At 37.4% G+C, this 17,697-nt stretch overlaps 1 protein-coding gene across 2 annotated transcripts in view; it reads left to right on the top strand.

Annotated features, from left to right (window-relative positions):
- The window catches only part of LOC124769376 (ATP-binding cassette sub-family C member 5-like), a 298,192-nt gene that overhangs the window by 176,636 nt on the left and 103,859 nt on the right, over nt 1–17,697 (top strand). For both annotated transcript variants that reach the window (XM_047249493.1, XM_047250268.1), the window contains 3 exons: nt 819–1,042; nt 1,313–1,490; nt 14,508–14,694. In XM_047249493.1, the coding sequence (XP_047105449.1) occupies nt 819–1,042; nt 1,313–1,490; nt 14,508–14,694 (589 nt within the window). The remainder of the gene's footprint in view (nt 1–818; nt 1,043–1,312; nt 1,491–14,507; nt 14,695–17,697) is intronic.

Genomic DNA, 17,697 nt, shown 5'->3' with positions numbered 1-17,697 from the left:
CAGCGTGGGCGAGGGATTTCAGGAATTGTGACTGTCTCATAACAAGTATGTTGTGCAGAGTGGCATTCTATAGCATTTTATTTGTTCTAGTACATTTTGACACTTCTAAGGTAGTTATATGTTAAAAAGTATGGCGGTTTGTACACTATGTACTCATATTTCTCAAAAGAAAAATCACGCAATAGCTGTAAAATAATAAATAAAACACAGTGGGCAATAACTGACAAAACCAACATAGTAGAACCAACATTTTATTGGCAGTTACCTGTAGTGTTGGTTTATATAATTATTCCCTGCCTTATACGCTTCTTTCAAGAGGCCTACTTTTTTCTGAGTTTATTTTTTGAATCAGTGAATGTATTTCAAATCACTAGTGATTTTAATGAAACACATGTAGCATTTGACTTGCTTTCCCATCTAAAAACAGTTTATTACAAAAGATGTTGATGTTAGTACTTAAGATCTTTGCTCAAATCAGCAAATGCTATCTACTTGCAAGTTTTTTTTAGATGTTTCCTCATTTGCACTATTGTTTCCTGTACCATAGCTGCATAGACAGTGTCAACTTATGTCTTAATTTGAGATCTCAAAACTTGTTAGGGAAAAATTCTAAAACTTGTCTGGAAATCAGGGAATTTCACTTGGAGAAACTTGTGGCAACCCTGGTGGAGCAGGTAAATTAATTGTTTTGATAGTGTCATTGTTGATAATTTTGAACTGAAATAAATTGTGTTTTTAAGTGTTACAGTAACATTTGTGTACATTGTTTTTCGGCGAAATATGAAATAAAATTATTAGTATTCAGATTAATGTTTCAGATGAGGCCAGTGAATGGTCACATAAAAGTGATGGGCAGTGTGGCCCTTGTGTCTCAGCAGGCATGGATCTTCAATGATACTGTGAGAGAAAATATCCTGTTTGGATTGCCTTATCATGAAGAGAGGTACAGAGATGTCATTACATGCTGTAGTCTGCAACGTGACTTGGAGCTCCTTGCTAATGGAGACAAAACAGAAATTGGAGAAAGAGGATCTAACTTAAGGTAAGTCTATGAAAGGCAAAGGAAGGAAAGAAAAGTAGTAAAATGTGAACAAAGAATTGGCTTACATGTTTACAGTCATGTTGACAAGAGAATGAACTATACTCTGAGTTGATTGATTGCTTACTTATGTGACGGCTTAAATGGAGAGCCTAATTTTTCATGGTATGATCTGTATATGAACTAGGAATTTATCTCACAATTTTTGCTACTCAATTTATTCAGTTTTTACTGTTGATAGTGGTTACACAAATTCTTAATTTTTTTTTTCAGTGGAGGACAAAAACAGAGAATAAACTTGGCACGAGCAGTGTATGCTAATAAAGACATCTATTTGCTAGATGATCCATTGAGTGCTGTTGATGCAAAAGTGGCAAGAAATATTTTTAATCATTGCATTAAATCAAAGCTTTCTGGGAAAACTATTCTCTTGGTTACACATGGAATGCAGGTAAGGGGGAAAAAATCTTTGTCTCATTACATGACTCACACATTCAAAGTTTGTGACGTAAATGACTTGTCAGTTGTAGTGCTGTATGTAGACTAACAAAATTAATTTGAGTTATATTCTATATTAAGGATCAGCAGACATAGTCACCAAAGTTAGTGGATACATACAGGTGCTTACAGATACAATTTTACATGGTTATCACTTAAGAAATCTCTATGCCGGCATATGATTTGTGCTGTATACGGGAATAATTCAGTAATGGCTTGAGCAAGTCAAAAGTGGTTTAGTCTGTTTGGAGCTGGGAATTTCATCCAAACAGACAAATCTGAATGGCTAATGGTTACAGACATGGAATGGCTTAATGACTTAATAGCCAACAATCCACGAATGACAATGCGGGCGTTGGTGCTGGAGCTCAGTGTCGCTTGTGCTACTGTAGCCAGAAACTTGAAGAAGCTGGGTTACATAAATATTCAATGTATGGGTTCCTCATGAACTGAATAAAGTGAATCTGATTCAGCACTTGTCCATCTGTGACTCTTTATTGAGATACAGTCAGAATGCCCCTTTTCTAGAATGGGTGGTAACTGAAGATGAGATGTGGATCATGTACAATAATGCTCGGAAGAGTAAATCGTGGCGCAAGACAGGGCAGCCACCACTATTGGTTCCTAAACCAGAGTTGCGCCCAAAAATGAATCTGCTGTGCATCTGATGGGATTGTAGAGTCGTACTATATTATGAACTACTTTTGAATGCTACTATCACTACCAAGACATACTGCTCACAGTTGGGTTGTCTCAAGGCAGCCATTGATGAGAAACAACCGGATTTGGTACTCGATTATCTCTTTCACCATGGCAACACCAGACCACATAGCTATATGGTGACCTGTCAAAAGCTGCATTCTTTTGAGTGAGGTGTGTTACCTCAACTGCCGTATTTCCAGACATTCTCCCTTCTGACTTTCATCTCTTCCATTCCCTGCAGAATTTCCTGAATGGCAAACACCTTACCTCCTTGGAGGGCGGCGGACTGATCCTCAGAGTGTTCATCAACATGAAAACCCCCACATTTTGGAAAAATGACATTTATAAGCTTCCAGAGAAATAGAAATACATTATCAACCATAAAGGTGTATACTGCAGGAAATAAATAGTTCCACCTTACTTAGTTATATTGTGCATGACCTTGTGTGTGAAGTGTGTAGGGAGACATGCCAGCAACCAGTCTGTCATAGCTGTGCATTGGGAACGTGAGTTCCCAGGAATTCTTTGTTGTTGAACTGTAATGAAAAGTGAATGAACTTATTTGACAATCCACATCTTTCAAATATTTTCAAGACAGTTGGTAACAATAGGACACTTTTCCCATTTCATTTTGTTTATATTTTTTATGAATTTTTCAAATTTCAACACATTTTAGTTGATCTGGGGAAACAGCCCTTGTTGAAAGACTGATTATAAGGGAGAGTGGATACACATTACTATGAGGGACTATTTTTTTATTATTCTGGTGGGAACCTTATCCAACCTCACAGTTTAAACGTTTGGGTACGTTAAAATACTTGCATCATAGCTTGGAAGCTTGAAACATTAGAAAATTGAAAACCTCTGAAATTTTTCTCTATCGATGTGGGATTTGTAGTTGGTTGTGAACAGTTACCCTTTTCATTATAGTTTATGAAGAAGTCATTGAAGGATCTGGAATCTGCAACAGCTGTACCATCTATCACCAGTTTAGAGGGACATTTTTTTCTTTATTTTACTGACAATTTCACTTGTTACAACAGACTAAACAGCTTTTGATATAATCACGAAGTCTTCTGCGATAGATCTGTTGTGTTAAATGCTCTTGGAACACATGTGATAATTCTCAATAAAAACGTGTGTCAGTATCCACCGTTGTAGTCATCAGGAAAACCATTGACTGTCAAAGAAGTTAAGGAATTGCAAAAATGTAATTTATGAAGAAGGGCCCCTTGTAATCACAGATTATTTTGGCACGCTGGAGGTATAATAAGGGGAGTTGTCATGACATCACAAACTTGACACCCGCTTGTCCCAAACGTTAACTTCTGACGAAAGTGTTCTGATCAAAAATGCCAGCTTCTGTCACTTACAAATGTACTAATTCGTCTTATATAGTCTAGAGCATACAGGAGTCACATTTCATTCGTAAGTGCACTTGTTTATTTAACATTTTCTTTTATATAATTAATTTTGGTTGCACTGTTTACTTTTACTGTAATGGTTTTATTTCTGTAATTTGACTTTTAGACTTTTTGTCGGTCCAAGACAAAAAGCCCTCCGGGTGAATGCTGTGAGAAAGGAATATTGGAAACAGACCAAACATAGCAAAATATCAAATGCACTCGCAGTGTGTTTATTTCTATCATAATCTATCCAATTGTGCATTGTCTTAATGTGAAGTGCCTGTCCCAACATACTGCTGAGTCTGAATCCCAATCTCTGTTAAAATTTTTTACTCATGTTCTAATTTCCACTGCCTCCTTGGTAATGAAGTCACAGTTGTTCCTAAGTGTGGCCTAGAATCTGCTAATAAAAAGATTTTATACTTTGTTAGGCTGTGTTTGACAGCAGAAGATTTTTCTAGGTATCTGTATTCTATGTGCCATTGATGTTTGGTACAGTGCTGGGAAATGCTTAGAATAGACTTACGCGGTACTGTTGCCACATGGAGAATTGTAAACACCTGGTACTCTGAGGCCACTACCATTCTTCAGAGGGCACAAAATCTTTTTGATCTTCTTAGGCAGACAAAACAAGTTTTAATCTCACATCTGTTTAAGATTAATTTGATTTTGCTCGATGTTGATCCACATAATGGAAGAGACATCATGTTCTGATCTTGTAGTGTTGCATTGCTATACAATATTTGGATTTGTGTTTTCCTGAGAAAACTGGCTTCATTTCATGTGTCTGAAGCCATTTTGTTTGAACACAGAGGTTAGATGGTTTATTATGGCATTGAGATTGTTCCTGTCTAATAAGCTTTTAACTCTGTATATCAAAGTATTCAACATAACTCTAGTTCGGGCAGGATGATGGAAATTATGCCTTTTGAGATAGTGGTTTGTGTGGATTGGGTTAAGATACACTGAGTGGCCAAGTAGACTAGCTAACTTCCATTCAACCAGTTTCCTTCTCCTAAGTCTAGGCACTGTAATTTATTTTGTTACCTGTGAGCTATTTTTATGAGACGCACTCCATAGTGCTGCAAAGTGTTAATTGAATACACTTGTTAATTCAGTTGAGAAGTTACTGTAGTTGTCAGAAATTCCCACCATCTTTGTGTATACATGATGTAAGTTGCTTCTTGCTAGATTGATGTAGATGTAGCCCATGCTTTGTGAAACTAGTAAGTATTAATGTCAAGAAGTCTTGCTTTTTTAACACCAGAACAGTGAAAGCATTCAAAAGGCCACTTTCAACCTTTATTTTCAGTATAACAAATTGACCTCTTAGAATTCTCCCATCAAAACATTGTGACTTCTCCTCATTTCTTGTACTTTTAAAAATAGTGTACTGCAATGTGCTTAATTTTCTCACTTTCATGGAAATTTCATAAAAATATACCTTATTTACTTGAATCTAAGCCGCACTTTTTTCCAGTTTTTGTAATCCAAAAAACCGCCTGCGGCTTAGAATCGAGTGCAAAGTAACTGGAAGTTCTTTAAAATGTTGGTAGGTGCTGCCACAATTAACTTCTGCCATTGAATATATGTAGAGCTACAGAGGCATGCTTTGCAGGCACAAAGATAAATAGTGGCGTCAAAACCTCTGCATCAGTAAATAAATTAAGTTGGAAGACGAGATTTTTTCTCCACCCCCCGAGCTTCGACCACTGCATTTTCATACATTATCCAACGAAGTAAATACAAATTCCGTATTGTTCATCCTCGAATGTAGCAGCCTTTCACTGTACTACAAAAATCCGACTGGCAAGACTGTTTGGGATGTTTGTCAATATGGCCAACTCTAGGTTGTGAATTTTTTCCTACTTGTGACGAGAGATGGTTGCTAAGGGGAACTTTTCTGAATTGTGAATCACATGCAGTATTCTCTTCACCATCAGAATAATATGAATATAAACATTTTGCATGTATTCTTTCATGTTTGCTGCTATCTCATTTAAATCCTGTCTGCCTAATAAACTACGAAACTAGAGTGAGACAACAGCAAACGCGGAAGAATATACACATCATGCCATGTTTATATTCGTATTATTCTTATGCTGAATAGTGATGCAGTCAGAAATGAAGCACGACAACTGACTAGATTTTGAAACCTAAGATGACTCTAATTTCCGTGCAGAATGTGATGTACTAAACGTTTGCAAAGATTTTCAAACGAAGAAAAATTTTCGCTAAACTCTCCTTCACAACATCTTTTATCACACACAGTCTATTATTTGGTTCTTGTTGATTATTATCAAAGAAAGCAGCAGTGTAAGTAGCAAAAAATAGCAGTCTCTTGCCATTGTTTCGCTAATGAGACGATTCCTCAATTGGAAGCTGCGGTAGCGCGCACTAAAGCAAGACATGCCGCGAGCAGCGACAGGTCGTAAACACTCGCATTTTCAACTTAGAGTGACGTAAACACGTATAACAAAGAAAACGGCACTTATCAGATCAAAGAAAAATTAGCAATCAATTCAAACCAGACGAAGCACGTGAAAAAGGAAGGGTACCCGTACAAATACGGATGGATCGCCTGACGCATAGCAATGACAGTGTTGATAGCGAACTGAAGAGCGCCAGCTATCAGTCGATGTCTTTCGATCTCAGTTCTCTTCATAACAGTCTCTGGAATCAACTCAACATCTGCATCTATTTATGACTCAACTTCGAAGAGGGCACAGAATGGAAGGTCGCTGAAGTGTCATCACCTGGAAGGTGGTCTGCCTTAAATGTCCTGAAGGGAGGAGGAGGACTCACTGCCCATGCCTGCTGTTCAAGTGGATGACTCCATCATCAGTGCATTCCAACTGCTTTTTGATGATGAATTGATGATGCATACCTTAAAAAGAAACGATCAAATCATTGGAAGAATTAGAGGCAGTGATTAGTATCGAGTATACCAGAGGTGCTTCTTGTGCTAAAGGTGTTTTACTGGATGACCTTCAATTGCTTTCTTGGGGGCCTAATTTCATGAGGGATGAAACCAGAAGGAGACAGATTCTGAGAACTTATCAGATTCCTCCACTCCAGTGAGAAGTCATCTGCAGCTCAGTGCTTTCCTACTTTCTCTTATTTCTTGCATATGAGAAAAGTTAATGCAAAACTGCCTCCACTGTTACTGCCCTTATGAAAGTATTACAAATAGTGAGCAGTTACTTCCAAGCAAAGTATCATGTATGTTGCTAACCAGACAAATATGGAGACAAATTTTGGACAGTCTTACATGAGGCATTTAAATAAGTTTGCAGTGCTTTCCCGTGCATTGGTATGGAGGAAGGCTGACTAACCCTAGCCATTAGGAGCCATTTTTAACCCAAGGAAGTAATGTGACAGCAGACAACTTCACATCCCTTCATTTTGGCATTAACAGTGAACCAGATTTGCCGAGATATCTCTAATTGCATGAAGAAGGGCAGATCTGATTTACATTCCATTGTTGTCTTGAAGGTTTATACTCCATTGTCATCTTGAATAAGGTTGGTAGGCCAGGGTACACTCTTGATAGTGTACCAATGGATTAAAAATAACAGTGTCACTGAAACTTCCTGGCAGATTAAAACTGTGTGCCGGACAGAGACTCGAACACTGTGAGGACGGGACGCGAGTTGTGCTTTGGTAGCTCAGATGGTAGAGCACTTGCCCGCGAAAGGCAAAGGTCCTGAATTCGAGTCTTGGTCTGGCACACAGTTTTAATCTTGCAGGAAGTTTCATATAAGCGCACATTCTGTTGCAGAGTGAAAATCTCATTCTGGAAACAGTGTCACAGTTCACAGCACACTACATCCTATAGTAGTACTGAGCAAAGAAGGAAAGAAAAAACCAGAAACTGTTCCCTTCTGTAACACCACAAAGTACAGTGTTGATATCATTGCTCAAACAGTCGGAAAATATTCAGATAAGGTCACCATGCAGGATATGGCCAATGTGTGTCTTTTAATTATCTTAGACATGGCAGCTATAAATGTGTAGATCATCAACAGTCAAGTAACTGGAAGAGCAACATGTTTGTTCTGCAGCTGGTAGATGAATTCACTAACAGGAAACAACAACTGATCAAAGAAATGGCTGTAGGATCGGACAAATCAGAAGAGTGAAAGAAATGTCAATTTAGGATGTGCAAACCGAGCGAGGTGGCGCAGTGGTTAGCACACTGGACTCTCATTCGGGAGGACGACGGTTCAATCCTGCGTCCGGGCATCCTGATTTAGGTTTTCCGTGATTTCCCTAAATCGCACCAGGAAAATGCCGGGATGGTTTGTTTGAAAGGGCACGGCCGACTTCCTTCCCCGTCCTTCCCTAATCAGATGAGACCGATGACCTTGCTGTCTGGTCTCCTCCTCCAAACAACCCAACCCAACCAACCCAACCTTAGGATGCGCAAAGGAAACAAGACAAATGACATCTGTAATAAATGTAAAAAAAAAAGCTATCTGCGGAAAATGTGTATGAAAAGTGGGAATTCAGTGTTGAGAAGCAAACAAGTGAAATGAATGAAAGAATGTCAGGAACCTTAGAAATAGGCCACATTTCTTGTTAGATGTGTAACATTTTGTATCCAAAATTGTAATCTAAAAATATTGTATAACTTTTGAGGTAAAGGTTTGCTTGAAGTGTGTGTGTATCACATGCAAATGAATGGAAAAAAGTATGTCTTACCTTAGCTATGTTGTGGATTTTTAATACAAATCACTTTATGGGTCAAAGGATCCTTCCCACTGTTCTAGGGGTGTCACATTTTCTACTCTTCTAGTTGTAAACTTTGAACAGAAATGTTTAATGTAGTTTGTCGAATTTCATTATTCACACAAGACCAGTCTGCCACATCATATGTCATTGACAGATTTGTAGTCAGCAGAAATGCTAAGATGATAACAAATTTTTCAATAAATGCACTGGAATCTTTCCTGTAAACATTTATCCCGCTGTGAGAACAAAGCAGTCCCTTTTGTAGAATCTGGACATTGTTTCTCTATATTGCTGATCAGGTTTCTGAACTTTGTCTCATGCTTAACAATAGCTGACATAATTGTGTTCTCTTTGCTATAGTTTGATACAAATTTTGAAGTCTTGCGTGCATGGCTGACTCCAAATAATTTCGTGTTGATTTCATGGTTTATTTGTTTTTGAATGCTTACAGCGCTTTTGTTTGTAAATACCCCTTCTGTTTTTGAGTGTCTACTTCTGCATGTGATTTGTAACCCAGAAGTGTTTCCATCTACATTTTCAGATGCAAACTTTTTATTGTTTATGGTTTTGCTACATGTAGGTCATTGTTTTTCATCTGCTATTATACTTTTTTCCCTGAAAAGTCCTCTTCTATTTTTGCAGATGCAGAATCTTTCTTCATTAAATGCATTACAGTTGTTACAAACCACTGACCTTTACCCACTTTTGAAATATTGCTGTTTTTTCAGAATTTTACATTTGTGTTCTAGAGCAGTGCTTTTCATTTGTAATGTTTCAGTATCACAAATTTTTGAAACTTTGCCTCTGATGGTATTTAAATAATTTTTTTTGGACATTATTGTTACACAAGACATAAGAGTAGTTTACATTTACCAGCTTTATGTTTATTTCACAGCAGTTTTGAAGAAACCACCACATTTGCACTAGATGCATTTCCTCACTTTGTGTTAACAATGTAGGAAACTGTTACCATGTCGTAACTCTTATCAGAGTGATTTATATCTTTTAGTTTGCTCAGAACCATCTTTTCACTTTCACTGTGTTGTTCAGTATGTGTTGAAGTAAAAGCTTTTACATGATGCTGTGAAAGAATAATGAGAGAATGTTTGCAAATCATTTAGCTGTAGCCCAGCAACACTACTCCAACATCATCTCCTTGTTCACCGAGGATGACCTGAAACTAAACAGTCTGTGCAGCTAACATTTTCATAAATTAGCTATATGTATGGCAAATTTTGCAGCTAAGATTGATTGGTATTTTGTATTCATTACTATTGCCTTGTGTATCGGCTTGAAACGTTTTTACCAGATCTGTGGCAGTTACTATCATCTCAGAATTGATAGTTACTATTTTCTTTTTTATGATTAAACTTTCTCTGCAGATAATTTCCAGAAATAAAGGCCGTAGATGTTTCACTTCTTTTATTATTGAAATATCTCAACATGCTGCAATAAACAGTTTTGATGTATGTACTAGATATGTGACAATGTGATTTTACTCATTTCTTAGATTATGATTTCTGTGTTTTAGGTTCTCTTTACAGGCTAGAACAGACCGTGCTCGTCATAATAGTTTCAGCTAATCTAAAATGGCAAGACATTTCAAGATCGTGAAATGTGTACCAGAACATGATATTTTACAGAGAATTTCAATGCTGACTGTGTTTGAGTGCCCTGCTTATTATTGTTTACCATTCATAAAAGTGGCAAAATATTGAAAGCATTTGATATAAAACCAATAAACAAAGATTTATCTAAACATTGTAGTGAAATATAACAATAAAAAAGACCAGTTAGGTACATACCACAAAAGAAAAGTTTGTATCACAGAACCATAAACAGTGACAATGCTCATAATTTTAGAGAGAAATTCTTGGAAGAATGCGTGGGAAAAGTTCGTAAATCATAAACTGTAGATGTGAAATTTATCTTGTAACAGATCCTACAGCACTATGAGTTTTGTTTTCCCACAAAATAAACAAAGATAAAATAGAACATAAAAGGGATAAAGAATAAATAATTCCTGGAGTTAAAGTATCTTGTGCTAAGAAGAAAGAGCTCTGCCTAATTCGGTAGACAAGCTGTACTAAAGAGTTGAAAATCCACTATCATCAGTCTTATAAAATCACTGTCTGTTATTAAAAAAGTAAAACACATGAACTATGTTTAAAAATAAAACACCCCAAGATTAAGGCAAAAACAAGTTGGGACATTATTAAATAAGAAACAAACATATAAAGCAAACTAAATGATATTGAACATTCGTAAATTGTGACACTTTTGAATGATTGGTGACCAAATTCAGTGATTCATTTCCACACAGTGGCAGTAAGAACTGCAACCACTGACAACAATCAAATACGAATACTTTAAATTTTCAAGTAAAGACACTGTGTTCCTCATCAACTGACATTAGCACCTAAAGAGATTACAAAATATGTCTGGTCACTAAAAGATAGTAATTGCGGTAGGTTAGTGTGTGTTTCAAGCAGAATATTAAAAGTTTGTGCTGATATGTTAGGGTTAAACTTAAGCTAACTTGTTAATCAATCAGTGAATGAAGGCAAGTTACCCGATAGAATAGAATTAAATTTGCTTTAGTTACATCTACCTATAAAACTGGTGGTGGGCAGACTACCTCAAATCACACATTGATTCACTCTTTCGATTCCCTTCAAAACTATTTAAGAAAATGACCTATAACAGGATACTTTTATATTTAGCGGAGCTAAACTTGTTAATTGTCTCTGTATTTGGGTTTATTAAAGCATGAAAGCAGCATAAGACATCACAAATGAAGTCCTGGTTGAATTAAATAAGAAAAATTATGTTGTTGATATGCTTTCTGAGGTGGCTAAAGCCTTTGTTCATGTGGATCACAAAAATCTGCTTGGAAAACTAAAGTATTTGGTGTCATTGACATTCCTCTTATAGCAATAGATGTACCTTCATAAGAGAAAGCAGAATACTCATAGCATGCAGTTCCAGACAGCCAGTAATGACTTGTTTGCATCAAACGTAGACATTGATGACCATACACTAAATGAAATATACTGTGTAAAATTTCTTGTACACCAGTTAGATAACAAAGTTAAAACGGAACCAGCACATAGATAAACTATGGTTAATCATATTTTGCACTTTGAAGAATCTCAGACTGTGTTAATCTAAAAACAAATGTGTTGTCTTATTCTGCATATTTTTTCTTCTTGCCTTATAGTACTATCTTATGGGTCAGTACAGGTGAAGTAATAAGTGTTCAGTCAGCAGGAGTGAGCTGTTAGATATTGCATAAAGTGGATTACCTTACATTTTGTAGGTTTTTTTAAGATCTTTAGATTTGTACACCCACTTCACAAATCATTTACTACATACTGATCTTTGTTGCTGACACTAGAGATCAATTTTAAAGGAACTGTGATGTACACAATCACAATAAAAATATATAAAAAAAATTTTCGTGTAGACTCTGCCTTCTTTTCTTGGGTTGAGGTCTGAGTTACCCGCTCTGGTACGAAGATAGTTAACAAGCTTCTGTCTAACATAAAACCTAAAAAATTGGAATCTCAGCTAGTTACAAAGAAAACTGGGCACAAAACTTATTAGTCACTCTTTCTACAAATTATCTGATTATCTATAGTTAAGGATAGGTGCATGGCAAGTTGAAGTTTTCATGACAGACCTGTGTGACAAGTTGTCATGTATTGTAAACAGGTCTTGGTGTTTTTGGATTTTGGTAATTATTGTCTTTGAAAGATATGATAGTAAGCGAGTAAATATTAAGCTGCCGAATGGGGAAACGGCAGCTGTCTGATCATGACCAGGAGGCAGCTGATTGTTTCAAGAAACAGCATTCTTCTTGATTAAAGTTAGCTGACATAAGCATGAATAAAATTGAGTGGTATAATGTTGGTGTATTGTTAATGTGGTATACAGATTGAAGTTTCCAAGAATCGCTTGTATTTTGTGGATGTATACTTTGACTTGTTTGCAAACCTGAAGGTTCTCTTTGTTGAGTTCTGCAGAATATGTCTGATGGATGGATGAGTAAAACAGATGAATGAATGATTGGTCTCTCAGACCACAGCTTGAGAGCAACATGTGTTGCAAGGATGAGGGGAGACAAAGATCTGGTTGTTATCACAACTGGGAGATACCTCTCAACCTAAGATGTGAGTGATGCATTACTCCTTTTTAACTGTCCTTGTGCTGTTGTTCTTTCTTCCTTGAGAAAGGAACAGCTCTGAAAACTAGAACAGTTGTTTCTACTTTTGTGTGTGCATTTTAACACAATGGTATTTCACATTCTGAAGGTAATTACTGGCCAGCCATTCTACGAGGGAAGAACAGAAAGTAGCACATCATAATTTTAGAATAAAAAAAATGTAATAGGTAACAAAACAAAAATAATCACAAATGAATTTACATATTTTACCTGTTTTTTTTTCACATAGCACCAACATTCTCAACATACGTCTCCCATCATGATACCAGTTTCAGTATGTCCCATTCGTAGAAGTCCATTCGATTGGAGTATAGCCATTTGTGGACTGCTGATTTCACTTCCACATCTATCGCAAAACGTTGGGCAGCAAGGAATTTCTTCATGGGACCAAACAGATGAAAGTCTGATGGCCCAAGGTCCAGACCGTATGGTGGATGCTGGAGCACTTTCCACCCAAATTTGGCGATTTTTCTCACAAGGTGGAGCAGCAACATGGGATGCAAGTATTGTCATGAAGAAGTTTGACACCATTAGCATTAATGTTATGGCATTTGTCACAAAGGGCACAGTGCAACTAAATGTTTTAATGTAGACTGCAGTATTCACAATGGTCCAATGTTCAGCAGTGCCCACCAATAACACTCCATGCGTATCCCAGAACACTGTCACAAGCACTTTCCTAGCAGATTGAGACACATTGAATTTTTTTTGTATTGGGGAACCAGCATGTTTGTACTCAATAGAGGCTTCCTTTGTTTTGGGCATTGGTACACCAATGACTCATCACCAGTGATGAGTCCTTTCAAAAAGTCATGACCATCTGTGGCGTAACATGTTGGGTGATCCAAGCTTGCCATCATTCACTGGCCCTTGCAGTTGTCTGTCGGGTTCTTAGTCACCCAGCGAGCACTAACTTTATGAAATTTCATTGTGTCATGAAAAATACTGTGCACTGCACCATAGAAAATAGTGAACTGTTTTGATAGGGTTTGCAATTGCACATGCTGGTTGTTCAAAATTGCTGCGTCATTGGTTCTGACATTCTGTGGGGTTGCAGCAGCTGGCTAACCACTAAGATTTACACAGCCCTCTTGGAAAAATGCACACCACATGGAGACATTGGTACAGTCCAGAAAGTCATCCCCACACAGTCCATCCATATCCCTGTTAATTTCATTCAGTTTATGGCCTTCGTCCCACAAATATTGAACTACACTTCACTGCTCTTCACAAGTTGATGACAGTAACATTTGTGCTGTGTTTGTTTTGGAGTTAAGGCTTCTCTTGCTAGAGCTGCACGTGAAAACAAAATACCATCTATAGCACAAGCTTCAAACTACATTGTCATGAAATTCCAATATTCCAACTGCAGTACTAGGGCAGGAAAAAATTATTATGCGTTACTTTCCGATCCTCCTTTGTATCTCCTTGTAATTTTATAGTCCTCTCATGTGAATTTTTCTTTTGATACAATTAAGGTAGTTAGTGTTAAGAAATTTACTGCTTATTGTATTAAATACAGAACATATTGCCACTCAGTAAAGCTAGAGTGGGACACTGTATACCAATTACTGTCCATTATTTAAAGGCAAAACTTTTATGCACCTTTTGCTTAAAATTACATGTAAACACGTTTAAGATTTGAAGTTAACACTGAATATGTGAATCAGGATTGTCTTCCACAAAACATTATGGACAATGAGAGAGAGAGAGAGAGAGAATATTTTAGCAATCAATGTTGTTGTCGTTCTTAGCGTATTGTGCATATTGGACATGCAGATCTAATCATTAGCGTGTAATATTGGAAGGAGCATTCATTGTTTTGCCATGGACACTCAACCACTCGTTATTAGAGCACCACGTAGTAACTGTCAGTCATATAACTTCTAAATTTTAATTTCAGTTCCTGGAACAGTGTGATGAAGTGTTATACATGAAGGATGGTTATATATTGGAAAGAGGGACACATAAGGAGCTGTTAAATTTAAAGGGAGACTATTATCAAATGTTGCAGTTTGATCATGTGAGAGACAACAAAGAAACAAAAGAAGGTGATTCTCTGAATGAAGAGGGACTCTATTCTGAAGAAGGTATGTTTCCACTCTAGATCCCATTGTTTGTTTGACTAAAGCTAGATAAACTCAGACCTTTCAGTCAGTTACGGAAGGGAAAGGGAAAATTAATATGACTGGGATTTATCACTCTATTTATCAGCAAAATTCTCACTGCCATCTGTGAAATATTAAGTAGTTGATCATTGAAGAGTTAAAAAAGCAGAAAAAAAGAGAGATTCCCTCATTATACTTGGAACTGTACATGAATATAAAATTTAATAAAATAGATGTGGAAAAAAGAGATTCTCTCATTATACTTGGAACTATACACGAATGTAAAATTTAATTAAAAAATTTCTTTCTTCAGCATTATTAAAATAGCTTTCCTCATATTTTGTTACCACTGGGAATGACAAGCCTTATCTTTCCACAGTACTCTAATATGTCTCTCAGATATTGTTATGTGTAATACTTTCTGCAACTTTTTGTACTTTAATGGCAAGCAAATATCTTTTAATCCGAAAGTAGTTCCTCCATCTCATATTACAGTAGTGTCATTTGATGCAGTGACATCCAAAAACTGTCATTAGTTTTAGAAGAGGCAGTGTGTATACGACCCGGGACAACTGGGAAATCCGGGAAAAACTCCCGAATTTTTTCATCCGGGAGAAAACCGGGAAAAACCCGGGAATTTTTTAGAATTGCGGGAATTTTTCATTGCTTTAGTTTTCAGTTAGATTTACTGTAATCCAGAACTGCAGAATAATACCGCAGCAATAAGACATGAATTTGGGGGGGGGGGGGAGACTTAATTTGCAAAGGAAATGCGTCATATACAACAACAAAACGCAGTGCTTATATAAGCATCTGCCAACAGCAAAATGTGTCAAAGGCTTCAGGAAGACTATGCAATGCTTCAGAATAACAAATTGCCTCTGATGAGAGTGACATCACAACTGTTTACATTAGGTTCATTTGAACAGTTGCGAGCAGGTTCATGTGCATGCACGGTTGAGTCGCGTATGAGTAGTAACTTCTCCCGCTTGTGGCTACAGAATTGTGGCTGCTATCTGTATAAGCAGTAGCATTAAGCAGCCAGATGTAACCCAGAAAAATTTTACTGGCGCGCCGAAACTGCCAGATTAACTCATGCGCAACAGGCCCAGATCTAGGGGGCAGAAGGGGGGAGGCGCAAACCTGGGTGTCTGGCCCAGGTGGCAATTTCATGTGTGGGGGGGGGGGGGGGGTCACCAAATTCATATTCATGAGGAAAAAAAATCTTGTTTCACGAAGCGCCATGTTGGTCTGTCAATTATTCATATGATTTTGAAACGCTTTCCTGTTAGTTTTTGAACACATTCTAAGTTGATTTCTGAATGGATCATAAGTTGATTTTTGAATGTGTGCATAGTGGGAATCCCCGTTGCATCTAGAAATAAACTTCGCTGGAGACAAAAGGGGACGGGGCTATACGAGCTGAGCGGAATAAAGCTGAACAGGTGAATGCCAATATTTGTTTATAAGGTTGATTGGGTTTGCGAGTGATCTGCGTTGTTATAATTACTAGTGAAAGCCATAGATTCAGACTACCAGAGTGGAAATAAACGACTAACAGGAATAACAGGTAAGAAAGATTACATGTTATCTTCTCAGTGTATCCAAGAAAATAAAATTTTGATAGAGAGTTTTTGGCCTGACCACTACACTAGTAAGTGCCAGTTGTACAGTCCCTGGCTAGGAGGCCTTAAGTTATATTCTGGGAGTAGCACAGAAAATTCATCGTGGGAACACACAATAATGCCTAACAGGAGACTAAGCCTGGGATAACTAAACTGGTGATTGCGGTAGTGTCAGTGAAGTCACCCGGAGAATAAATTTTGACACTGGCAGGAATAGTTACAAAATTACTGATGACAAGAGTGTTTGTTAGAACACGGAAGGAGAGGATGAGAAGCTGGAGCAAATGATTGAAATGTGAAACTATTCCTAACATAAAGCTTTTTGCTTGTAGTAGCCCCAATAGGCATTTGATATTGGTACTTCGTGAATTATATTCTGTCGTGTCGTAAAAATGACCGTTTGTTCCAAAACAGTCTCGTTCATTGGGGGTGCATTACAATTGCTGCAACATTTGACACACTTGTTTCGTTTTACCTAGCAGACAGTGACAAAATACACATGATCAGCTTGAGAAACCACACCAGCCTTGGATGCTTGTTCTGTTAAGAGCTTGTTCAGTATTAGACAATGACATTTTGTTTCTTGATTCGAGGAGGTAATAGATTCTTTTGCAGAAAGGAAAACAAACCCTGTAAAGCCGTAGCAAGATAGAGAGAGAACACCGCTAGGACGTAAGGATTGAAAAAATGTGTACTGTCTTGCTTGTCTCTTGTCTTTACTGGTTTTATGTATCCTATATTTAATTTTATGTCACACAAAACAACAAGTTATTAGCTAATAGGCAACTAGAGTGCAGATTTTCTGAAGAGCTACAAACAATCCATCCAGTATTAGTTGCTAAACCCCCCCCCCCTCCACACACACACACACACACACACACACACACACACACACACACACACACACACACACAAAGGGGGGGGGGGGGGGGACAGGATGTCATACTGGCTCGACAGAGCGAAATTCAGTGACGTGCGATAGAAGAATACTGTGTGAAGAGGTGCGACACTGCATTTCGGCACACTTAAGACCAAATAACATGTCTTACATTTATGTATCAGACTCTTCAGAAAGGTGTGTGCTACAAAATGAACATTTTTTGAAAAACCGATTTAATTTTTTGTATCCTACCTCAAAAGCTGGAGGAAGGGGACAGGAAGGAGAGCGTCACTGTCTAGTATTGTCCCGGTTCGGAAATAACATAGATCTAGGACAGAGCAGTCTGAGTTGTAGTGGGGAGGTGGGTAGTCTCTACGTGACTCATGTTTACATTAGTGATTTTTGCTGTTTCCTCTTTGTTAATTGCTGTCCATTATTAGTTTCAGATTTTATTTTATTTCCACCTTTCTGTTAGTCAAG

Source organism: Schistocerca piceifrons, chromosome 1 (assembly GCF_021461385.2).
Source record: "Schistocerca piceifrons isolate TAMUIC-IGC-003096 chromosome 1, iqSchPice1.1, whole genome shotgun sequence".
Classification (NCBI taxonomy): domain Eukaryota; kingdom Metazoa; phylum Arthropoda; class Insecta; order Orthoptera; family Acrididae; genus Schistocerca; species Schistocerca piceifrons.
This window is presented reverse-complemented; position numbering and strand designations above follow the sequence as displayed.